This window comes from Mytilus edulis, chromosome 1 (assembly GCF_963676685.1).
Source record: "Mytilus edulis chromosome 1, xbMytEdul2.2, whole genome shotgun sequence".
Lineage (NCBI taxonomy): Eukaryota > Metazoa > Mollusca > Bivalvia > Mytilida > Mytilidae > Mytilus > Mytilus edulis.
The window spans coordinates 80722935-80749800 of record NC_092344.1 but is presented as its reverse complement, the minus strand read 5'-3'; the positions used below and the strand labels follow the sequence as shown (position 1 = coordinate 80749800).

The 26866-nt window shown below is 32.9% G+C and overlaps 1 protein-coding gene across 3 annotated transcripts in view; it reads right to left on the bottom strand.

Moving 5' to 3' along the window:
* LOC139491464 (guanine nucleotide exchange factor subunit RIC1-like) overlaps positions 1-26866 on the bottom strand; it is a 57091-nt gene that overhangs the window by 6424 nt on the left and 23801 nt on the right. For all 3 annotated transcript variants that reach the window (XM_071279179.1, XM_071279171.1, XM_071279187.1), the window contains exons 9-29: positions 25313-25457; positions 22177-22225; positions 20740-20886; positions 19988-20155; positions 17399-17509; positions 16956-17045; positions 16373-16538; positions 13912-14019; positions 12606-12736; positions 12200-12328; positions 11896-11989; positions 10412-10536; positions 7339-7385; positions 6845-6969; positions 6189-6331; positions 5737-5823; positions 4456-4540; positions 3877-4132; positions 2949-3122; positions 2302-2420; positions 660-836 (exon numbers count right to left, since the gene is read on the bottom strand). In XM_071279179.1, coding sequence (XP_071135280.1) covers positions 660-836; positions 2302-2420; positions 2949-3122; positions 3877-4132; positions 4456-4540; positions 5737-5823; positions 6189-6331; positions 6845-6969; positions 7339-7385; positions 10412-10536; positions 11896-11989; positions 12200-12328; positions 12606-12736; positions 13912-14019; positions 16373-16538; positions 16956-17045; positions 17399-17509; positions 19988-20155; positions 20740-20886; positions 22177-22225; positions 25313-25457 — 2676 coding nt within the window. The remainder of the gene's footprint in view (positions 1-659; positions 837-2301; positions 2421-2948; positions 3123-3876; positions 4133-4455; positions 4541-5736; positions 5824-6188; positions 6332-6844; positions 6970-7338; positions 7386-10411; positions 10537-11895; positions 11990-12199; positions 12329-12605; positions 12737-13911; positions 14020-16372; positions 16539-16955; positions 17046-17398; positions 17510-19987; positions 20156-20739; positions 20887-22176; positions 22226-25312; positions 25458-26866) is intronic.

Below are 26866 nucleotides of genomic sequence, written 5' to 3'. Positions count from 1 at the left end.
ATTGAAAAAGCTCCAAATTATCTCCCTTTGGTGCAAAAATGCCATTTTTCACCAAAGGGAGATAATTTGAATCTTTTTCAATGATATCTACATTTTAAAAGTTACCTGGGGCCAACACCAATTGATTTTTGTACCATATGATAAAGTAACAACTACTAAAGGTAATTAATAAAATTTGTAATGAAAAATAAATGTTTTAATTTTTTTCTGAAAATCTTATACCCGCGAGCCTCCTTAAACCACATGTTAAAAAAAAGAGTAAAAAATTGGTTTTAAAATATGTTTTCTTGGTCAGAGTATATAATTCTTTGTTTGTTTATAATGTTACATTATCCAACATGGCATTTTAAGTAAAATTTGAATTAAAATTAACAAAGAAGATATACATAAAAATATCACCATACTATTAGCAGCATACATTGAACATTTATGAATGGATTTTACAGCATATGAATACAAGTTATCATTGTAACGTTATTATAAGGGATTAGATAAAACCCATTTTAAGATTTTCTCTTTTGTGCATGTTTATCAACGTAGTATACAATTGTATGTACAATGATAAGACTTAATGGTGTACTTTTACAAATTGTGGCTTGGATGGAGAGTTGTCTCATTGGCACTCATATCATATCTTCTTATATCTATTAAACACTTACTTCTAGACACCTGAGGCTTGAGGAATATATCATCAGTAAGTGATTGTGACATGTTAGGATCACTCATTTGAGATTTTAACCTGCCAGGATGTGAAGTTTGTTCATTTTCCATCGTCTTTGTGGAGTCTACTATATCATCATCTAACAGTGACAAAGATCCTAAACTAGATGTAGAAACTGAAATGTAGAAATAATGTACATTTCATTTTTTCTTTCATCACATTTAATAAATTTAGCCAAGGATATAAGGCAAATATGATCCAAAATGAATAAAGCACATCCTTATTCAAAACATATAGGTTCATATAAACTAAATTATCTTATTTCATTTTTTTAATCAATTACTGATATAAAAGTTTAACATGATCAAGGTTAGCAAATCTTACTTAGTAAATTTGTGCATTAAAATTTCAAATCAAAGTAAAAGATCAGAATTTCAATTTATTTGATATCAAAATTAACACTCAATTTAATTGAAGTCTGGAGCTGGCATGTCAGTTAACTGCTAGTAGTCTGTTGTTATTTATGTATTATTGTCATTTTGTTTATTTTCTTTGGTTACATCTTCTGACATCAGCTCGGACTTCTCTTGAACTGAATTTGAATGTGCGTATTGTTATGTGTTTACTTTTCTACATTGGTTAGAGGTATAGGGGGAGGGTTGAGATCTCACAAACATGTTTAGCATGACACGGGTTATGTTCTTCTCATATATGTTATGATGGTATGATACTAAACCCCTAACGGGAAGGATTGTGCCTGATGTTCATATGATGAAATCATAATCTTTCAGTCAGTTTAATTGAAGTCTGGAGCTGGCATGTCAGTTAACTGCTAGTAGTCTGTTGTTATTTATGTATTATTGTCATTTTGTTTATTTTCTTTGGTTACATCTTCTGACATCAGACTCAGACTTCTCTTGAACTGAATTTTAATGTGCGTATTGTTATGCGTTTACTTTTCTACATTAGTTAGAGGTATAGGGGGAGGGTTGAGATCTCATAAACATGTTTAACCCCGCCGCATTTTTGCGCCTGTCCCAAGTCAGGAGCCTCTGGCCTTTGTTAGTCTTGTATTATTTTAATTTTAGTTTCTTGTGTACAATTTGGAAATTAGTATGGCGTTCATTATCACTGGACTAGTATATATTTGTTTAGGGGCCAGCTGAAGGACGCCTCCGGGTGCGGGAATTTCTCGATACATTGAAGACCTGTTGGTGACCCTCTGCTGTTGTTTTTTATTTGCTCGGGTTGTTGTCTCTTTGACACATTCCCCATTTCCATTCTCAATTTTATTTAAATCTAATTTAACATATATAAAACAAAATAAAACAATAAAGACAACAACACCCATCAATTACCGCATTGTCAGAGTTTATACTGATCGACATGTTTTGCCAACAAGGGTGGCGTCTTCAGGACCAGAATAAACTCTTACCATGCAGTAATTGATGGGTGCTGTTGCCTTTATTGTTTTATTTTACTTTTCTATGGTGAAAGACAACTGTGAATACTTTTCGGTATCCACCCACTATAACCCAACCACACGATAACCACTTCAGGTGTTGGTTCACCTTGTTCAAATTCATATATAAAACATGTTAATATCTAGTGAATACATGCACGCATGAAATTAGGCTTACAATTCTTAAACTTCATTTGTTGAAACTGAGCATATGATAAGACAGGTAATGGCCACTGGAACTGATGATGTAGGTCTCGTAAAGCTGTGACAAAATCTTCAACTTTTCCACCTTTTAATCTGAAATGGAAATTTCATTACTTTAATATCATGGAAATGAAAAATCATAAAAGTCATAACTGCAAGCTGAACATCATTAAAACTGATACATTTACCCAACATGTGATAATAATTTTTCTTGAACCGGCTTAGTTTCAACTATTTTCTTTTTTAGCTGGCACCGTTAAACCAACTGTTTTGAAATCATAGTGTGTAATATTTAAATGGTTGCATTTCTGTTGAGATCATGCCATGAATTGCATCACAATGACGTTATACTTAATGATATTTTTGTATATTTTATTCTGTAAATCAATTCATAAAGTATAATAATAAACACATATATCTATATTTTCTGTGATACACATATTAAGTTGTGCTTTTGGTCAATGCTTTGTAATTTAATTTTTATGAAAGGAATTGGAGATCAAATGAGGTTCTGAAAATGATCATGGCTTTATATCTCATTAGAAATATATAAACATTATTGACAACAAAAGAGTTTATGTTCACAATAAGACAAGTTGTACTAAAGCATTACTAAGTTACCTTTCCTGTTTGAGCCACGTAACAAAATGAAAGCCCTCCACATTACCGGCAAAGAATCCCAGATCCCTCAATCTATTTTCTTCTAAAAGTTTTCGAGCATGTCGACACAATAAAGCATCAATGAACATCTGATCTGATGGTTGTTCTTCTTTGTTTTTAGAGGACTGTCGTATACTGTAAAAGAAAAAAACATGAATATAATGTTAATATTTCCCATAATGACTTTTACAGTAAACCAAGTCTTTTTAATTAACTTCTATGAAATAAATTGGAAGTAAATGTTGTAGAACAGAAACAGATTTTAACATTCACCATGACTACTCTTTGAGTCTGTTTTGAATGAGATCATTTCTGATCTTAAAATAGAAGCTTAGAATTTCAAAATTTTATTTTCATATTATTTCAGAGTTTTTCCATTTCAAGTTATCTTTGAAATATCACGGTAGTCCTTTAACTGCTTATGCTGCTTTTAGACAACTTTCAATATTGGAGAGTTACTTCTGGCATTGTATTTTTAAAATCAAAATGGATAATACTCAATCAAGTTATTAGAGAAGACCCACAACAATATTCTGAGGAAGTACATGGGTTTTCCTCAAGTATATATTTTTTTTTTATCAGTTATAGCTTATCAGGTGGTATTCCAGCCTAAAAAAGACTTTGGAAAAATGCTGATCATGTTGACACAATTTTTATATCTTATTCTTATGCCTCTTTCCTATCCTTTTTTTCCCTTTTTCTCCTCTAAAATATCAATCATACAAGGGCTATTTTGGGACATGAACTTTGGGTCATATTTGGTTGTATGTTCAGTTTGTGCTTGTGAAATTACTCAAAATTAGTATGTTGGTTGTGCCGATCATCCCCCCCCCCCCCCTTTCAATTTTAATGGAATAGCCCTATTTCTATATAATCACTAATTTCCTACCTTCTAAACAATGGATTATCTGACTTGGTATGTTTCAGTTTTTCTTTGCCTTTTGGTACATTCTGTACTTCAGATCCTGTCACACTTGAACTTCGAACTCGGTTCAAATTACTGACATTACTAACACTACTAAAGCTAAAGCCATCTGTATCGGGAGGTGTGATTGGTGGACTAGAGTAACTTGAGGGGTAGGAGGAGCCACTGTTGACACGACTTAAAGAACTAGATAGCTGGTAGGACTCAACTTCCGCTGGATCTGAAAAACACATAGGTTGTACATAAAGACTTAAATCTAATAAAATATTCTTTTTTGAAATCTAGGCCTTACACAAACTAATACAGGATTAAACAATTAAAATGTATATGAAGTATTCATTTAACAGATTCATTTTGCATATAATTTTATCAAACAACATTTTTTAAAATTTATATTGAACTCAAAATGAGAATGTTGGTGCAGTTTAATAGGACAATCATCATTATCAAGGTTTTCAGCTCTCATGTAATTGATATGGTACTAGAACAGTACATAAAGGAGTACTAGAATTTTACACAAATACAACAATTGTTCTACCTTACCTATAGCTTTAAGGAATCTGATAATATCTCTGGCCAGCTCCCATTTACCGTTTTCTAATGAAGAATCCAGTAATAGTGTGGCATGCTGAAGGTTAAAGCATTATGATTATTTATATACAAATTATGAACAAGCAGTAAACATAGAGGTTTATCTTCAAATTTTATAATAACATTTACAGGAGGAATGTTGTCTTATAGTAACCTACTGTGTTACGTATATGATGTTTGACACTGCTCAACTGCTGTGGTACATTTATATGAAGTCTCAAATTGACAAATGATACAATAGGACCTATGCACACATGCATACTTTCTTTTGGAAAATAATGAAAACAGACAGTCAATCGATGGAATTGGATGGTAAGAATAGTTTCTATAAACCTGAACTTTTTCTCATATAAATCAAATTAGATTATATGAGGCTGCCAACTTTTCAAGAAAAAAATATGAACTTATTGTCTGAGATTTATGGTACATATTTTTATATTCAAATGTTATAAATGCTAACAATCTAAATGCTCAATACAGCTATAATTTAATAAAACTTTTACCCAATGCAGAAAATTATTTTACATTCAACCATAAATAGAAAGAAATTCAACTGAACCCACTTCTGCTGACTATGAGAGACTTTGCAAGCCATGGTGTAGTTGTTAGTGCATTGGACTACTAATACAACGGTTCCTGGTTCAATCCCTGCTCTGGGGAGAATATTTCAGGGACTAAATTTTCGGCCCTCCCTGGACACCATTTGCGAGTATGGTCTAGAGGAAACAATGATAGTCCGTCGGAAGGGGACGATAAATGGCTGACCCTTGTTATGAGAGAGCCCTATCTCTTGCACCTAAAGGACAACCCTGCAGATTTAAAAAAAGAGCAGGCTAATGCCATTACAACGCAGCACTCACACCGGCAAAGTGGAAAGGGATTAATATAAGTTGTAATAACTTGTTTCCCAATCCACTATAAATAAATATGTTTAAACTAAAAACTAAGAGTCAGGAATGCAAAGCATGCTTTAAATGCGCTATTCTTTGGGTGTATGATAACAAAATAGAAAACATCCTTTCTCTTTCATTTCAGACCAGAAATTTAAAACAGATTGCATCTAAAGCACAATACCTAAACCTTTGTCAATTCTTAGGACTGTAGTCACTTTTCCTTTAAATGATTTACAATGTTGGAATATATATGTGATGTTCAACATTGTGAAAAAGAATTTGTGTATTTTGTGTTCTGTATAAAATTCATAAATGTGTCAAGTATTTGAAATGAACTAACCTGTTTACTTATAATTGGTCTTTCTAAGTTTTGTAATATTATAAGATAAGAAGCTGCAGTCTCTAACTGGTTATCTACTAAGCAAACCTGCAATTATAAAATATTTCAATTATACATAGTACAATGTACACACGAAAGTTTTATAAGGATAAACATTTGGTTATAAATAAAGTATTATCCCCAAGCTTAATATTCTCACGGTTATCACCCCTAACTAAACAATTCATAGGATTATCTCCCCTAAGTTAATAGTAGAGGGTCATCTGATTATAGTGGTACAAATTTTGAAAAGCAACACACTGAGATGATAATGGCCAATTTATTCTTAAAAATAAGACAATAGATGTGATTAACTGAAGCACTCACATAAGCCCTTTGGACAAGTAAGATTAATGTATGCAGTTCTGTGACATAAAAATGGGTGTTGAAGAATATCATATTAGCCCACTTACTTCAAACAGATCTTTTGGATTACCAACTGTGGAGAAAAGATAAGGCCATAATGCCACTTCTGTCTTCCTGGCACAATGTACAACTGTTTGTAGATATTCTGGGAACTCTTGTATAAATGCTACTACACGTGGCAGTAATGGATCTATAAAATACACAACATTGAGTTTAAATGTTGATCTGTCCTTCTATCTGAGATGGGTAAACTTTTGGCTGTGCAAAGCTACTTCATTCAAATATTTATGTAAATGTATCATTTTTAATCATCAACTGGATGTATAGACAAAACATGAAATACCCTTCTAGAAATTAACATTCAAATTAGAATGTTTTGTGTTTTTGTGTTTCTGTATCATTAACTCTTGTCTCAAGTTGTTTTAACTAGGAATGATGTAATTTAGACACTTGCCTTGTCTAGATTTTTTAATTTTAGTTTGTTTGGAGTCCTGTTTGTTACTATATTTGTATTTTCTATTTCTTTTTATATGAAATTCAATATTTACTTAGTTTTGTATATTCATTATGTTTTTTTTGTTTTTTTTTAATCAGATGGTTTCCAAATGTTGAAAATATAAATAAAAGCTCCATAAATACATGTATTGGTATAACTTACATTATGTAACATTTTTCAAAAAATGTTTTTTTAATTTGGACTTACCAGGTATCGGTTCTTTGGATGTAGCCTCTGCCTCTAGCACTTCATGTAACAATAGCTCTAATACGTGAGGGAAATAAGGAAGCTCTGTGCAACATCTGGCTATGTCTAATGCATTTACACCAAGACTGTAATAGAACAGAAATCTTTACAATTGCAGGAGAACAGTTTGACAGAAGAAAATGCAATTTTATCTACTTTAATTAGACTTTTCTTCCATGCTGCTTTCCCACCAATCATTACAAAAAGGTCTCATGCACAGATTTTGGAAATCATGCGTGGGAAACCTAATGGTACCGGGACCAAGGATTCATAAACATGTAGGAGCTGCCTTATGTTTTAACATTTCATCTCATATTCCAAAACTGTAAAGCTAGTTGGTGATATTGTATAAATAAAGATGCATGTGGCACTCACCAAAAAGTCTTTTTTCTCCATTAGTAACATGGCAGAATTTGTAACAATAATATTGAAAACTAAGGTCCACTAAAACTTACTTTCTTCGTAACAACTGTCTTAAGATGTGGTGTAAATATATCTGACTCTGAAACAAAAATATATCACAGTTAATTTAAACAATTGATTTTAAATATATTATATATTTTTAATTTGAAAGCGGGGCTGATCACAAGTCACATGAACTTATTATCTTTAATAACACTTAGTTTTAATTCAGATCCTTCCTCTAGAACATCAATAGCATATCTGTCAACCTGTGACGATGAAAATGCAGGTCATGACCTGCATTGAAGAATCAAATCTCAGGTCATAACGCGTACAAACTTTTTCGAGCTGAATTTCAGTATTTATGGTACATTTTCTTATAATGTATATCAAAGATACCAAAACATCAATGCATGTTCACTTGGTTAAGTCATTTTAAATCTTATTTATTATTACTTCATTGCACTTGTGTAACACAGTCTTATGTTCTTTACTTTTTGTCATCATCTAAAATTAATTTTTCAAATGAGACTACTGGCTATGTAGCCTTTAAACATACCATGTAGAGGTATGACATCTATGAACATTCACCTCTCAATTGACAAGGAAATTAGACTATGATAAAATATAGTAATACAGTTAAAGGAAGTATAAATGTAAAAAATAATTTTCAACTTTTTTTTTAAAAATTGTATAAAGGTATAAAAATAAACAGCTGCGCCATGAGCGCATGATACGCCTTACGTCTTGTGTTGAAGTTTTATGCAATAATCATAAATAGTTTCTGAGGAAGTTTTAAGCTATAACCATATATTGTTTTTGAGACACGGTGGGACATGTGAAACCCCCAACCCTGTTTTTTTTTTTTACAAAAAACTAAATATCACTAAAATAAAATTTTGAATCAAAACCAAAAAGTATACAGATCTTTAGATTAATATAACAAAGAAGTGTGTAAAGTTTTAAGCAATAATCATAAAGTATTTTTGAGATACGGCGCGACATGTAAAAAAAACCTCCCCTGTTTAACAAAATACTCAATAACTCCAAAATAAAGTTTTGAATCATCACAAAAAAGTATACAGATCTTTAGATTAATATAACAAAGAAGTGTGTAAAGTTTTAAGCAATAATCATAAATTGTTATTGAGATACGGCACAACATGTAAAAAAACCCTCCCCCTTTTTTACAAAATACTCAATCACTCAAAAATGAAATTTTGAATCATCACCAAAAAGTATACAGATCTTTAGATTAATATAACAAAGACATGTGTAAAGTTTTAAGCAATAATCATAAATCGTTTTTGAGATATGGTGCGACATGTTAAAAAAACCCTCCCCCTTTTTTACAAAAAACTCAATAACTCAAAAATGAAATTTTGAATCATCACCAAAAAGTATACAGATATTAAGATTAATATAACTAAGAAGTGTTTAAAGTTTTAAGCCATAATCAAGAATCGTTTTTGAGATACGGTGCGACATGTGAAAAAAACACACCCCTGTTTTAGTTACAAAGTGCCGTAACTCAAAAAGTTTTAATCTTATTTTCACCAAAAAGTATACAGATCATTTGACCATCATAAGAAACAACTATGTTAAGTTTCATAATATTTGGATAAGTCGTTCTCAAGTAACGGTGCGACATGTTTACGCCGGACAGACGGACGGACGGACACCGGACATTTGTATACCATAATACGTCCCGTCAAAATTTTGACGGGCGTATAATAATGAAAAGTCGGTATTTCAAAGGAATATTACTTATGAAAATCAATCTCAAGGCTAAGAAATATGGGTGAAATCGGGTCATTTTCGGAATTCCCGTGTTATTTCAATGACCCGGCGGGTGTCTCGGGTGATCCCTCAGAATTGTGAAAATCTCGGGTCACACCCGCAGAATACGGGTCAGTTGACAGTTATGCAATAGTGAAAATTATTAGAAAGATTGCCATTTCTAATAATCAGTAAATTGTAAGAAAATTGCAACAATATAACCGATATTTTTATGTGTGATACAAATTCCACCACTGCATCTAGTGTTTCACAATATTTCTCCACTTGAGACAGTTTAATTTTAATATTTTAATAAACAGCTGCGCCATGAGCACATAATACACCCTACGTCTTGTGTGGAAGTTTTATGCAATAATCATAAATAGTTTCTGAGAAAGTTTTAAGCAATAACCATTTATTGTTTTTGAGACACAGCGGGACATGTGAAACCCCCCCACCCTGGTTTTTTTTTTTACAAATATCACTAAAATAAAATTTTGAATCAAACAAAAAAGTATACAGATCTTTAGATTAATATAACAAAGAAGTGTGTACAGTTTCAAGCAATAATCATAAATTGTTTTTGAGATACGGCACAACATGTAAAAAAAACCTCCCCTTTTTTACAAAATACTCAATAACTCAAAAATAAAATTTTGAGTCATCACCAAAAAGTATACAGATCTTTAGATTATATTACAAAGAAGTGTGTAAATTTTTAAGCAATAATCATAAATCGTTTTTGAGATACGGCACGACATGTGAAAAAACCCTCCCCCTTTTTTACAAAATACTCAATAACTCAAAAATGAAATTTTGAATCAGCACCAAAAAGTATACAGATATTAAGATTGATGTAACTAAGAAGTGTGTAAAGTTTTAAGCAATAATCAAGAATCGTTTTTGAGATACGGTGCGACATGTGAAAAAAAACACGCCCCTGTTTTAGTTACAAAGTGCCCTAACTCAAAAAGTTTAAATCTTATTTTCACCAAAAAGTATACAGATCATTTGACCATCATAAAAAACAACTATATTAAGTTTCATGAAATTTAGATAAGTCGTTCTCAAGTTACGGTGCGACATGTTTACGCCGGACAGACAGACGGATGGACACCGGACATTTGTATACCATAATACGTCCCGTAAAAATTTTGACGGGCGTATAAAAACATGATGCTTGCTGAGCTTTTAAAAAAATTAAAATTTAACTGTAGTGAGGGGAAGAATATAGTAATAGACGAGATATAGTGGAGGAATCTGTTTCTATAATAACTTTTAGACAACATCTAAACAAAATAACACATAAAAGCTTGAAGTAAATTATGGTAATATCTGGATACTTACAGTTCGTTCAATTGTAGAGAAAGGTAGATTATGCATAGCATGACCTGGTTCTCCAGGTGACTTGTAATTGTATGTCACAGCATCTGTAGCAGCACCAAGTATCACAGCATCTTCAAATAACACAGCTAGAAAAATACATAAATGCTTGTATTAAATTAAACAGTTAAAAAAACCAGGTTTACTTAACTTAATATAATACAGCTTCAAGAATGTGTCCATAGTACATGGATGCCCCATCCACACTATCATTTGTGAAAATAAGGTAAAATCTCAAATTTGGCCATACAATTAGAAAGATCTTATAAAAAGGAAAATGTAAATTAAGTTTCAAGTTGATTGAACTTCAACTTCATCAAAAACTACCTGAGGAAAAACTTTAATCAGACAGACAGACAGACGTACAGATGGAAAATGTAATGTCCTAGTGTTGTGTTGTGTTGTTTAGTTGCTTCTTTAAAGTTATTACAGTCAGACTTACCTAGGGGGTGTATATCTACTCTAAATGGAAGCATAATTCTCTTAGACATGAAGTTATAACAGTAAAACTTACCTAGGGGGTGTATATCTACTCTAAATGGAAGCATAATTCTCTTAGACATGAAGTTATAACAGTAAGACTTACCTAGGGGGTGTATATCTACTCTAAATGGAACCATAATTCTCTTAGACATGAAGTTATTACAGTCAGACTTACCTAGGGGGTGTATATCTACTATAAATGGAAGCATAATTCTCTTAGACATGAAGTTATTACAGTCAGACTTACCTAGGGATGTATATCTACTCTAAATGGAAGCATAATTCTCTTAGACATGAAGTTATAACAGTAAAACTTACCTAGGGGATGTATATCTACTCTAAATGGAAGCATAATTCTCTTAGACATGAAGTTATAACAGTAAGACTTACCTAGGGGGTGTATATCTACTCTAAATGGAACCATAATTCTCTTAGACATGAAGTTATTACAGTCAGACTTACCTAGGGGGTGTATATCTACTATAAATGGAAGCATAATTCTCTTAGACATGAAGTTATTACAGTCAGACTTACCTAGGGATGTATATCTACTCTAAATGGAAGCATAATTCTCTTAGACATGAAGTTATAACAGTAAGACTTACCTAGGGGGTGTATATCTACTCTAAATGGAAGCATAATTCTCTTAGACATGAAGTTATTACAGTCAGACTTACCTAGGGGGTGTAAATCTACTCTAAATAGAAGCATAATTCTCATAGACATGAAGTTATTAAAGTCAGACTTACCTAGGAGGTGTATATCTACTCTAAATGGAAGCATAATTCTCTTAGACATGAAGTTATTACATTAAGACTTACCTAGGGGGTGTATATCTACTCTAAATGTAAGCATAATTCTCTTAGACATGAAGTTATTACAGTCAGACTTATCTAGGGGCTGTATATCTACTCTAAATGGAATCATAATTCTCTTAGACATGAAGTTATTACAGTCAGACTTACCTAGGGGGTGTATATCTACTCTAAATGGAAGCATGATTCTCTTAGACATGAAGTTATGTTTTGATTCATCTCTTGGGTATAACGGCAACCAAACCTATGACAAGAAAATAAAACAGAATAAGTTTGCAGACAAACAAACCAATTTAATGAAAAGTGTGACTTCTTTTTTCATTTAGGTTAATAAATAAAAAGCAGTGTAAGAAAAGTTCTTTTCCTTATTTGTTATGAAATTGATTAAAAAAAAAGATTTCTGAAATTCCTTTCCTTAATAATTTGACCAAAACAGTTTATTTCATTTACTCACCTTCATTCCTTGTGCACCACAACTTAGCCATAAAGCTTCCATTAACTGAGCCTTTTCTACATTGACTCTCGATGATGTCCACATGTTTTCAACATTTGTGGCAACCATTGCTGGTGGGCAAAATGGCAACTGTTAATAAATAAACAAATCTTCATGATGACAATAACATTTCTAGTTTTATTTCAGTACTATTACCATTTATCAAAAGCAAGAAGTAAGCTAAATCATGAATACTGATCGTTGTTAAACGATGGTTCCAATGGATATATTCACCTTACAAACCTTATTATCTAAGAACATTCCAAGGATTAAAAAAAAAAACTGATACATGTTCACATACTTCAAACAAAATGAGACTGCTAATGATTAATATAAGGATTCAACTATAACAACTGTGTATACTTACTGGTTTATTTTTTGGTAGGTTGTTTTCTTTGATTTGAGGACCAGTATTATCACGTGGAAACATTAACAATTTACCAGCAACATTTAACAATAAACTTTCAGCTTCTTTGGCAATATGCTGATTCTTAGCACCTGCAAGAGAAAATCTGTTATGATGTGCTGCTTCTTAAAATACCAAAACAAAACCCAATGACTTTCAAGAATTTCATTCACTTTAGTAACTGATGCTGGGTGTGATTATGAAAAAGTTTGATTTTAAATTGGCTGGCGCTACAAGTAGAAATCATGGCAATATTAAAGGTCACAATCACCTCTTTCACGTTTAATATGAATATAATTTTAATCGTGGTTGTTTTTTTTATCATCTACTTTCCTATTATTTTCCATCTGTAATATTGATACTAAAAAAGAAAAGACAAAAAGAATTATTCTAAACATTGAGACTTTTGGTTCCTCCTTCCAACAATTTTTATATCCAGTTAATTGACATAGCTTTTATAACATTAAGCTCACTTTGTGAAACACTTCAGTACCGGTATTCTTTTCACTCTTTCTTTTTTTCATAGCAACTGTTATTTTAAAGGAGCACTAGCTACGATATATATAAAAAAATAAAGTATGATTTTTTTTTAGATCAATCATTTATCAAATTGGAATAATCAAATAATAATTTGCTTTTAGCAATCAATTTCCTTTAATTTTGTTGAAATAAGCGATTAAACATAATTTTTGACTGATTCACTTGCAAGTGAAAACGTCATCATCATTCTAACCGGTATTCATGTGAACTTCAAGTTCACCCCTAGCTAGAGATTGACAACGCAAGCATTGTATGTGTACTGGTTATTTAAAGAAAAAGAATGTCAACAATGAAAGTGAAACTACGGTAAATCATTTGATTACTAATTCGATGCACATAAAAGCATTCGTATATGGTTAAAAACAATGAGAAACATCTATTTTTAATCTATAAAATAAAATCAAACAGACCTATAAAAATCCAATTGCACGTGTTGGTTTAATCTATTCGTATCTTTATTTTTGTTAACATCGCTTATATGGTCATCTGAGGTCAAATCGATAGTTAATTAGATGGCGTCTGGACTAAAATACACACGAAACGAACCTATATATTATCTACCCCATGCTCTGTAAACTGTTTATTTTAGACTTTTGATAGTTTGGATAAATGTTTTACCTTGTTATAAACCAAATATGAGAATTTGAGTCAAATCGGTAACAATGAATTTGACAGCTAGTGCCCCTTTAACCTAGGGAAATACATGATATTGAGAAACCTGACTTACCATACTCTGTTTTGAGGGAAGAAAGTGCCAATCCTGTGACACAGACAGGATGTGGTACATAATTGTTCAGTGAGACTTCCTGTCTTTTGTTGATATCTAATGCCGGATCTACAATTAAACAAAGAAGTTAAGAACCATTAACAAATTTAACTGAGACAAGAGTGCACACACTGAAATGTCTCGCCTTCTTTACTAATCATTGAAATTATGTTGATAGTCCAAAGTAGAGAGCTTTATTACAACTGTCCCATAAACTTAACATTAACCAAGAAAATAAAACATTGACCAATGAACTATGAAAATGTGGTCAAGGTCAGATGAACCATGCCAGGCAGCCATGTACAGCAAATAATTCTTCTATACAACAAATTTAGTTGACCTATTGCTTATCATTTAAGAAAAACAGACCAAAACACAAAACCTAACACTGAGCAATGAACCGTGAAAATTTGGTCAAGGTCAAATAAAATCTGCACGACTATATAGATCATAAAATATTTTCATACACCAAATATAGTTGACCTATTGCATATAGTATTAGAAAAAAAGACCAAAACTCAGAAACTTAACTTTGACCAATGAACCATGAAAATGAGGTCAAGGTCAGATGACAAATGCCAGCTTGACATGTACACCTTACAATCATTCCATACAGCAAATATAGAAGATCTATTGCATACAGTATAAGAAAAACAGACCAAAACACAAAAACTTAACTATAACCACTGAACCATGAAAATGAGGTCAAGGTCAGATGACACCTGCCAGTTGGACATGTTCACCTTACAGTCCTTCCATACACCGTATATAGTAGACCTATTGCTTATAGTATCTGAGATATGGACTTGACCACCAAAACTTAACCTTGTTCATTGATCCATGAAATGAGGTCAAGGTCAACTGTCTGACGGCAATGAGGACCTTGCAAGGTACGCACATACCAAATGTAGTTATCCTATTTCTTATTATAAGAGAGAATTTAACATTACAAAAAATCTGAACTTTTTTTTTAAGTAGTCACTGAACCATGAAAATGAAGTCAAGGACATTGGACATGTGACTGACGGAAACTTTGTAACATGAGGCATCTATATACAAAGTATGAAGCATCCAGGTCTTCCACGTTCTAAAATATAAAGCTTTTAAGAAGTCAGCTAACGCCGACACTGCCCCCGCCAGATCACTATCCCTATGTCGAGCTTTCTGCAACAAAAGTCGCAGGCTCGACAAAAACAACTTAAAAGTATGAAGACAGATCTGGATGTTAAAGCAGGTAGCTTTTAACCCCTGTCATCTGATAAGATAAAGAAGTTAAAATAATGGTTATAATATAATTGCTTATACCAAACTAATTATATTTCATTGCCAACCATGGACATATTTTTTTAAGAATCAGAAAAAAATAATCGAGTTATCTTTCTTAGGATGATAATTCTTGTATGCAGTGGTGTGTCTTAGATGTAGTAGAAGTGTATAGAATGAATTCAAGAAGTGTGGAAGAAAGAGACAAACCACATATCATCTAATAATAACATTCTTAATGACAGTGAGTTAAACAGTGTTTACTAATTAATTGTTAGAGGTTATAGACAATGCAATTTCCCATATTAAACAGTGTTTACTAACTAATTGTTAGAGGTTATAGACAATGCAATTTCCCATAGGAACTTCTTTTACTGCTAAAACTGTACTACTTTTACTTTGCAGTTTCGAGTTTGAGTTTCGAACAAAATAATATCATAGAAGGGAAAGTTTATATGCACTTCAATATTTCTTAAAGGTCAAAATATAGGACTGGGCAGCATATTTTCAACATTTATGTACCCTGAAATTCTGAGAGTTTAAACTTGTACTTAATTCTGTACTACCCAACCTTCACTTTGGGTCTCCCTTACAATTCAAGGCTGTCGCTATAGTTTTCTATTTATACTTGTAAAATTCTAAAGTTATGCCTCTATGATATGAAACATAGAGATCATATCTGGGAACCAGTATGTAAACAAAATAACTTATTTATGAATATTATATATCTCCCCAAAAGAGGCGAGGTTTGTGAAACAGCTGTATTTACAAAGTGCAACCTCAATTAGCACCTGTAACAACCAACTGTTATACATGTACTGGTGTGACCGATAATTAGCATGGGGTTGTAAACTTGTCATAAACATATGTTGTCATGTACAATTATTGCAGATTCATTCAAAATTTAGTTTTTACTTAAAACATATTCATTTAAAGAAATTGATCAGAAATCATTTCATTTAATAATGATCACTTTAATGGAAAAAATGCAGATTGCAAACATAATCACTGATGATAATGAATCATGTTTTAACTCTTTTAAATTTGAGATAAATTAGAAAACACAAAGTTTAACAAATTATTGTCAATGCCTCCAGACAACATACATTAGATTTTTGAATCTGTAAAGCAGAGACTAAAACAACTACACTATACTTACTAGATTGAGTATTCTTTCTATCCAAATTAAATAACATTATATGAGAGTCTATGCAGAAAACAATGAGTATATCCCTGAATATATTTAGTAGTAAAATCTGTGACGGCACTTTCACTGACATGGAAAATGTATTGTCTAATTTACAACCTCGTGGATAGCACCTTATCTGTAAAATGAAAAAAATATGGAAAATGTATTGTCTAATTTACAACCTTGTGGATAGCCCCTTATCTGCAAAATGAAGAAAAAAATTGTGAATAATTCATAAACTAACCAAATACTGATGAGTGTTTGATTGTTTCATTTTCTGGTTTAAAACTGTTGATTTTGTTTCAAAAGTATTTCTATATGGTATGAAAACTTGTGTATGAAATGTTGTACTCTAGATGTCTTTTTTGTTTTAATGTGTTGCTGAGGTTATTTCTTATTGATATTTTGCCGAAATTCATAAATAAGGAAACCAATCTTCAGCATTCAGGAAAAAAAGTGTTTTCATTGGATTTAATGATATAATAAAAGCCCTTTCACAATATTCGGGGATTCTTGAAAATAAAAAACAAAAAACAACTATTTGTTAACCTACTTCATCTCTTTGTCCCACAATATTGTAACAGGCAACACATATAAAATCTTTCCACCATGACATTCCTCCAGATACTACTAAATCTCTCTCCTGATAATAAAGAGACAGTAACATAAATAATGCAACAAGCAATTCTGATATCATGATTAATAAACTAACAAAATATATTAAAGGTCAGAAGGCAAGAAAACTTTTAGTTCCTTAATAAGAGCATTTTACATCATTTCAAATATTGTGATGACAAAAAATTTATTCTGAGTAAAGAAGTGATGAATATAAACCTTCTTTTTGCACAAATAATAAGATGTAAAATTGACTAGATTTTTTATTTAGTACAAGAATTTTATGGTGTTTGAAAGCAAAGTTAAACTGAGTGAATGTGCACAAACATAGTGCCCCCATGATGAACATGTAAAACAAAACTACCTCCGTCATGAACATACCTGTGTTTCATTACCAAATAACTTCCATTTCCTATTAGAACAAGTATAATGTGCCAGCCCAGTCTTCCCTGCTACAGCCACACACTGACCAGTTTTATCTACAGCTGCATACTAAAATATCAAATTAAAAATTAAAAGTTCTCGCACTCCAAAGAAATTGTCTACTAACATTTCACATATTGTGGTTGTAACATCAATACAAAGCAATTATAGAGTACATCTATGTATAACAAAAGTCATCACAGTAGACAAGGAGTCATTTATCATTGTTTGCACAGAAATTTTCAAATGATCAATAATGCCAAATTTGATAGTCTAAAGCTGCACTAACTGCACATAAAATGAGCAGATAACAATTATGTGTTTTTTTCCTCAGTTATATGTATTTGCCCCAGTTGTTTCAGAGATCCAGATTTTCTAAATGATAATGCATAGAAGTCATCTGTAGACTGTACTTTGTGTCAATTTTGTTTTAGGAAAGTATAAGTAACCTGCCATGTCAGGTTTGTGTTCGATGTTCTTCTGATTTGTATTTATCTGATTATGTCAGACCCTTTCAACTGATCTTTATTGTTTGTTCTTATGTTATGCTGTTACACCACTATCCCAGGTTAGGGGAGGGTTTGTTGTGCTGTTACACCACTATCCCAGGTTAGGGGAGGGTTTGTTGTGCTGTTACACCACTATCCCAGGTTAGGGGAAGGTTTATTATGCTGTTACACCACTATCCCAGGTTAGGGGAGGGTTTGTTGTGCTGTTACACCACTATCCCAGGTTAGGGGAGGGTTTGTTGTGCTGTTACCACTATCCCAGGTTAGGGGAGGGTTTGTTGTGCTGTTACACCACTATCCCAGGTTAGGGGAAGGTTTGTTATGCTGTTACACCACTATCCCAGGTTAGGGGAGGGTTTGTTGTGCTGTTACACCACTATCCCAGGTTAGGGGAGAGTTTGTTGTGCTGTTACACCACTATCCCAGGTTAGGGGAGGGTTTGTTGTGCTGTTACACCACTATCCCAGGTTAGGGGAAGGCTTGTTGTGCTGTTACACCACTATCCCAGGTTAGGGGAAGGTTTGTTATGCTGTTACACCACTATCCCAGGTTAGGGGAGGTTTTGTTGTGCTGTTACACCACTATCCCAGGTTAGGGGAGGGTTTGTTGTGCTGTTACACCACTATCCTTGGTTAGGGGAGGGTTTGTTGTGCTGTTACACCACTATCCCAGGTTAGGGGAGGGTTTGTTGTGCTGTTACACCACTATCCCAGGTTAGGGGAGGGTTTGTTGTGCTGTTACACCACTATCCCAGGTTAGGGGAGGGTTTGTTGTGCTGTTACACCACTATCCCAGGTTAGGGGAGGGTTTGTTGTGCTGTTACACCACTATCCCAGGTTAGGGGAAGGTTTGTTATGCTGTTACACCACTATCCCAGGTTAGGGGAGGGTTTGTTGTGCTGTTACACCACTATCCCAGGTTAGGGGAGGGTTTGTTGTGCTGTTACACCACTATCCTGGGTTAGGGGAAGGTTTGTTATGCTGTTACACCACTATCCCAGGTTAGGGGAGGGTTTGTTGTGCTGTTACACCACTATCCCAGATTAGGGGAGGGTTTGTTGTGCTGTTACACCACTATCCCAGGTTAGGGGAAGGTTTGTTGTGCTGTTACACCACTATCCCAGGTTAGGGGAAGGTTTGTTGTGCTGTTACACCACTATCCCAGGTTAGGGGAGGGTTTGTTGTGCTGTTACACCACTATCCCAGGTTAGGGGAGGGTTTGTTGTGCTGTTACACCACTATCCCAGGTTAGGGGAGGGTTTGTTGTGCTGTTACACCACTATCCCAGGTTAGGGGAGGGTTTGTTGTGCTGTTACACCACTATCCCAGGTTAGGGGAGGGTTTGTTGTGCTGTTACACCACTATCCCAGGTTAGGGGAAGGTTTGTTGTGCTGTTACACCACTATCCCAGGTTAGGGGAGGGTTTGTTGTGCTGTTACACCACTATCCCAGGTTAGGGGAGGGTTTGTTGTGCTGTTACACCACTATCCCAGGTTAGGGGAGGGTTTGTTGTGCTGTTACACCACTATCCCAGGTTAGGGGAAGGTTGGCACCTTCAAAAATGTGTAACCCTAACACATTCTAAATTTGCCTGTCAGGAGCATGTTATTTAGTGGTTGCCGTTGGTTCATGACTTTCATATATATATTTTTTTATAAATTAGGCTGTTAGTACATTGTATTCTCAATTGAATTGTTTCATATTATTCATGTTGGGACCTTTTATAGAAGACTAAATGTTACAGGATATTGTTTGGTTGCTTATTATTTCATTTGAACTTTTGGTAGATATTTGTCTCGTTGGCAATCATATCACATCTCCTTTTTTACATTTGTAATGTCAATAGCTCAGAAGCATTCTAGGCCAGGTGAAATAAACTAGCTATTAGCTAAGCCACAAATATGAATAAATTCACTCAGCTTGTTCTAATATTACATAAAGGTTGAGTGTCATTGTTAAAACCTGAATACCATATACTTTTAAACAAAATGTTAATATATAAGTTTATCTTCGCATCTACCTCATAAGCAACAACATACCCTAATAGGCCAATTTGAGGCAAGATAGCTGTGTGATATAGGAATCATCTGCCAGAGTTTGTTGCCCACTGACACATGAGATTCTAAATGACTAGGCTTCTGAGAGCTATCTCCCATATTTAAATAAATCTTATCTTCTCCTTGTAAAAACACATGTTCATGGTTTGCCTGCAAAAACAAAATTGAGATGATTAAAATATAAATTTTCAAAACATCCCCAGTTTTATATGAACAAAAGATGAACTAATTAGAAGTTAAAACACTCATGTTATGTCTTTAGGTTATAAGATATTCGCCGTAATATTATTTTGTTCCAAATAGATATGGTAGGTAAAAATAATATGTTATCTTTATATCCTATATTTTCACCAAACAACTTTTGACACATCACTTCAGGAAGGGATTTTGATGAAAACTATCTAGTATGAAGCAACATTTAAGTTAAGAAATTTTGGAATTGTGTTAACATGTATAATAATTCAAAAAGATGAACCAAAACAGCAACACTATATCAAGTCAAGACAATAGTTATAATGATATGTTGAAAAATTAAAGATAAAACAGTTTTTTTATAACTTTTGCTATTACAGAAATTTTCATGAAAAATAATTTTCCAGTTATAGGAACATATGATAGTACATTTGTATTTTCTAAACATGAAGTCTCCTTAAAAATTGGCATGGCAATGCAACTGTATACTTTAGTTTTAGTTTTATCATCTGTTTTTTCTAGCCTCACTAATAATAACTTACTGAACAAGGATTGACAGTTAGAGCACTTTTGACAAAGTGAAGCTGCATGGCATGTGAACACTGTGTATTATCATTGTAATCAGTCTGGTGAGCCTCTTTCTGGTCACCACAAACCATCCACAACTGATAACCCTCTAGACCCCACTCCTGTAAAGTAAACAATTTATACACTGACCTATAAATAGTTATTAAAAAACACTTGAGTACATTATTTCAAATGACAGAAAAAAATTTGAATAGATCTACCAATAATAAATGAAGTTAAATTAGGAAATATTGCCAAGGTACTAAGTATTAAAGTAGAAATTGCGATAAAAAGACAATAAGACCTTTCAATTCTGAAGACAAGATAGCTATTTTCTAGGCTATTGTATATCTATAAACCAAGATGACAATATAAAATTGTGATTTGGGTTTTAAACAATTTTTTCAAGTCATTGTTACTACATTTTAAAGTTTGAAATTGAAGAACAATAATATCATAAATGTAAATCAACAGGAATTGTATGTGACTTAAAACTTACCATAGCTTTGACTGGTGGTGAATAAAACTTACCATAGCTTTGACTGGTGGTGGATAAAACTTACCATTGCTTTGACTGGTGGTGGATAAAACTTACCATAGCTTTGACTGGTGGAGACTTAAAACTTACCATAGCTTTGACTGGTGGAGACTTAAAATTTACCATAGCTTTGACTGGTGGTGGAGACTTAAAACTTACCATAGCTTTGACTGGTGGTGGAGACTTAAAACTTACCATAGCTTTGACTGGTGGTGGAGACTTAAAACTTACCATAGCTTTGACTGGTGGTGGACTTAAAACTTACCATAGCTTTGACTGGTGGTGGAGACTTAAAACTTACCATAGCTTTGACTGGTGGTGGAGACTTAAAACTTACCATAGCTTTGACTGGTGGTGGAGACTTAAAACTTACCATAGCTTTGACTGGTGGAGACTTAAAACTTACCATAGCTTTGACTGGTGGTGGAGACTTAAAACTTACCATAGCTTTGACTGGTGGTGGAGACTTAAAACTTACCATAGCTTTGACTGGTGGTGGAGACTTAAAAATTACCATAGCTTTGACTGGTGGTGGAGACTTAAAACTTACCATAGCTTTGACTGGTGGTGGAGACTTAAAACTTACCATAGCTTTGACTGGTGGTGGAGACTTAAAACTTACCATAGCTTTGACTGGTGGTGGAGACTTAAAACTTACCATAGCTTTGACTGGTGGTGGAGACTTAAAAATTACCATAGCTTTGACTGGTGGTGGAGACTTAAAAATTACCATAGCTTTGACTGGTGGTGGAGACTTAAAACTTACCATAGCTTTGACTGGTGGTGGAGACTTAAAACTTACCATAGCTTTGACTGGTGGTGGAGACTTAAAACTTACCATAGCTTTGACTGGTGGTGGAGACTTAAAACTTACCATAGCTTTGACTGGTGGTGGAAATAAATGCACACTGTCATAGGGAAAACTGTAAAATGAAACACTTATATTAAATAATTTACAAAAGATGTCACTTGCTATTAAAAACTATTATAACATCTCTTTAACAGGTAATAGATATTAAAATATTTCTTCTTTTTGTACAGAAAAAAGAAATATGTGCCCTTAACAAATAAGTTAATTTTGGAAACTTAAGTAATGAGTCAGAAATTGCCAACATTTTAAAACTTCAATCATAGTGGCAACATTTGAAGGTTAATTCATAATTGTCAGCCCAAATTGACAACATCAGAGCTATTATTACACTAACAATTATGAAATTGGGACAAGTGTAATTTGAGTTCTGCTTTTTTTTAAACTAAATTTGTCATCACCAGTAAGTCATTCCATGTCTTATCTTTTTCCTAATGGTATACAAAATGAACAGAGCTGACAAATCTTACAAGAATTTTTATCCATAGTTCAAAAAGTTGTCAATTAAGAGATAACTGTATTGTATTTGAAGCTTTGCGGACGTCCATCGATAGTTTACTGTCGCAAATGTAGTTTACCTGGCAATGCATAGCGGAGACAGGTAAACAGGTCTTTAAGACAGTATAACTACCAATGGACATCCACAAAGCTTCAAATACAATACAGTTATCTCTAATACAAAACAACTACATAATTCAATTTCAATTATTATTTCAGTGTGAAATTTTCATCAAAGAAAATTCAGCAAAAACATATTATCATCTTCATATTATCACCCTAAACGAGATGACATCATAGGTATGCTTCCAGCATCAAACATTTACACCAGGCGTTTTCTGGCTTCTTGGCCGCTGCAGAATGTAATAAAATTTGATAAAAAGTAGATTTCTAGGTGCAACAAGTGAGATTACATTCCCCAATTCAAAATGTCACCTTCCTTCGTTACAGACAAGAAGATAGAGAATTTTTTTGCTTACTGTCATCCAATCAGAACCATTGATACAAAGTAATTGCATTAGTATTAGGTTTCTATAGTAAATATGTATTGTACAAGCCATCCTGTGTGGAGGGAAGTAAAACAATGATCACAACAGCCAATTTGTGAAGTTCTTGCTTAAAAAATACAATTTGTTTAGTATGCTTTTACAGGGTTGGCAAAAACCTGGGTTTTATTAGTATTGCCCAGCCCAGTGGGAAATACTGGGAAAACCCAGGTTTTACTAGGTTTTAATGGGTAATACTTGGCAATACTGGGTAATATAAAATACTGGCCTGAATTTTAAAGAGGATTCAGTGATCAAACTCAATTGCAATACATTTAAGATATTTATAAACACATTTTGATTTATAAATTAGTTTACTTGTTTCAGAGTGATAATACAAGTGTATATACATTCTTGCAACTATGAGACAAGTAAACATGTAGGCACACATTATACAAATATTAATGTAAAAGGCCTTTATCAATAATTCTCTTCTGAAAGTCTATTAAATCACCCTCTCCAGGGTTTCCCCTGGGTCAATTATTTTTTTCGCCACATCTTTCGCCAAAACAATATATTTTTCGCCACTTTATTATTTTTTTCGCCAAGTAACACAAATATATTTTTCTTTTAAAATATTTCTTTTTTTTCCAGCCCCCCACCCCACCCCCTCAATAAGAAGAGGTTTTTACAACAAAACAAAAACATTTTATCACTTGGAATTGATCCCTTGTGTAAGGTGTAGTCATTACATTGAAGGGTTACTCTCATGCCAACCGTTTGAATAGATTTCTTCATAACGACAGTTTTCTTTTCTAAACTATCATAAACAAGTAAAACTATGCATGAACCACGTGTGTCACTGAAACGACTTTAAAGTACCCACTCAAATCAATTATCTATATCAAAGTTAAATAATAATGTTCAAAATCAGAGACCTTTCTTGCTTTTGAACCTTTTTCGGCATAATAACAGTTTTTTTTTTCTGGACTATAATTAAAAGACGGATCGAGAGGAAGCGTCAAAATTTTGCTTCAAACACATGCGTCGCAAAGTTGTAATAATAAATCCCTTTTGTGACATGTGACGGACGCCATTTAACCATATCATTTTGTCATATAATACAATTAACACCTTAATTAGTCCTTTGATGTCGATAGCTGTATATGCAATCAGCTGATTATTGATTTTCTGTCAAATCCCTTAACGAGTTCAAGGTAAATTCCGAGTATTGTCTGATCTGGTAAAGTCCGAGAAACCCGAAATAAGTAAATAAACAAGATGGCTGAAAATAAATCGTTATATATATTTCTTTCGCCAAATTCTTTCGCCAATGACGAATTTTAATCGCCACAATTATTATTTTTACCGCCAGCGGAAACCCTGACCCTCTCGTCTAGATTGGTCAAACTGTTAACATAAATTCAAAGAATTCATTTTCCAAATGTATATATATATATCTTGCATTAAGAATTAACAAGAAAATGTAAAAAAAATTACTTTGGCATAATTTATATGTACATCACTAATTAATAAGTAGCTATTCAGATTAGGACATTGATATGCACATGTTTATATAACAATATTCAGCCTTTTCATTTCTATAAGGGTTAATGACTTGACCCTGTAGGGTGTTTATTTAGCAATATGATTGCAAAGACATTTAAATTTATAATTCACATAAACACTGCTATAAAATGCATTTTTTTTTTAAAGTTTGGATAGTTGAAACAATACATGGAAATTAACAAGGTATTAATAATCCTAAAATATTCAAATTTTGTATACTGCCTACATAGAAGTAGTGGAGAAAAGAATGAAATTGAATTTTCAATCTTCTAGAAACATGACTCTCAATGGTTATCTGTATAAAATGTATATATTTAGCTATACTACTATGAAACTACAACAAGACTTCACTATTTTGTGTTAAAATAAGCTTAAAAAGTCTTATTGCCCAGTAATACCCAGTATTACCCATTTCTGGGAGTATTGCCCAGGCTGGGAAAACACAGGAATTCCCGCCTGGGTTTTCCCAGGCGGGTAATACTTTGCCAACCCTGTGCTTTTAACAGTGCCATGTGAAAGCAGTTTGGTTAACCAAAAACCTTCAAAGTTATATTCAACAAGTTTATTCCAAATCATGTCGTAACACATACCTATATTCACCAGCTAAAGAACACACTAATAATGAACCAAACACACTCCATAAGGAATAACCACCATTCTGCCAACATAAAGCTAAAGCAGTGCCATCTGGTGTCCATTTCATACAATGAACAGAACCAGCTGTTTGGGCTGCATCTAAAATATAAATCAACAACATAAAACAATAAATATATAAAAACTTTTAACTTGAGATTTTTTTTTCAAAAATAAATATAGATAGCTATAAATAGAAAAGTTCTAAAGAGATAAACGAATGGATAACAAAGTTTTGTCATACTCCTGACTTGGTACAGGCATTTTCTTAAGTAGAATATGGTGGATTAAACCTGGTTATAAAGGTAGCTAAACCTCCCACTTATATGACAGTCGAATCAGATTCCATTATATTAACAACGCTGTGTCTAAAAGATATGTTTTCTTTGCAAGTTTTTGTGCCTTATTGAACATGATATGTACCAATCAAGAAGCATTTATACTCTTTAACGTATTTTTTTCTAGCTATTTATGATTGCAGTAAGGCATTTAGTATGTCTTGTAGTTATAGAGAGAAATGTGAAATTAAGAGATCTGGAATATTGATTAAAATATATTTTTCTACAATTCAGAGTTTTCATAAATTATTCAATAATGTATTTTTATGATTGACTAAATAGATTCAATAGAATGGGCAGCAATGTAAGATCTAAACAACATAATATTATTGATGGCAACAGTTCCAATGGCCATTTAAGTTGGATCTGATACGCATTTAAAACTACAATAATTCAACCAATAAAACCCTTTCAATTACTTCAGTAATGGTTGCTTTTAACCAATAATCTGCAGTTAACAGCTGTGCTACATTAATCTGTTATTGTACACACAATTTGTAAAGTTGAAAGAAAAGAAAATTTTGACATCTGCTTTGTAATCAATATTTAAAAAATAAACATATGTCACAAAATATATATTGACATCTAACATCTAAGCTTAAGAAAAGCAAATTCTGAACCATACAAACAAAAAAATTGATAACAAAAATTAATTAGTTTATATAAGTCTTTACTAGATGTAAAAATACCCTCAACCTTATTTATCACACACACAACTTAACCTTACCATGATAGCACTTCCTTGACACAGCTAAATTATATGATACTTTTAATATATCCTTGACCTCATTTATCTCATGGACACCTCAAGATTACCAGGATACTAAGTCTTTATTTGACACAGCTGAATTATATGACACTGTTGATGTATCATTGGCCTAATTTATCACATGTACACCTCAAAGTTATCAGGATAATCTTTACTTGACACAGCTAAATTATATGATACTTTTAATATATCCTTGACCTCATTTATCTCATGGACACCTCAAGATTACCAGGATACTAAGTCTTTATTTGACACAGCTGAATTATATGACACTGTTGATGTATCATTGGCCTAATTTATCACATGTACACCTCAAAGTTATCAGGATAGTCTTTACTTGACACAGCTAAATTATATGACACTTCAAATGTATCCTTGATCTCATTTATCACATTGACAACTCA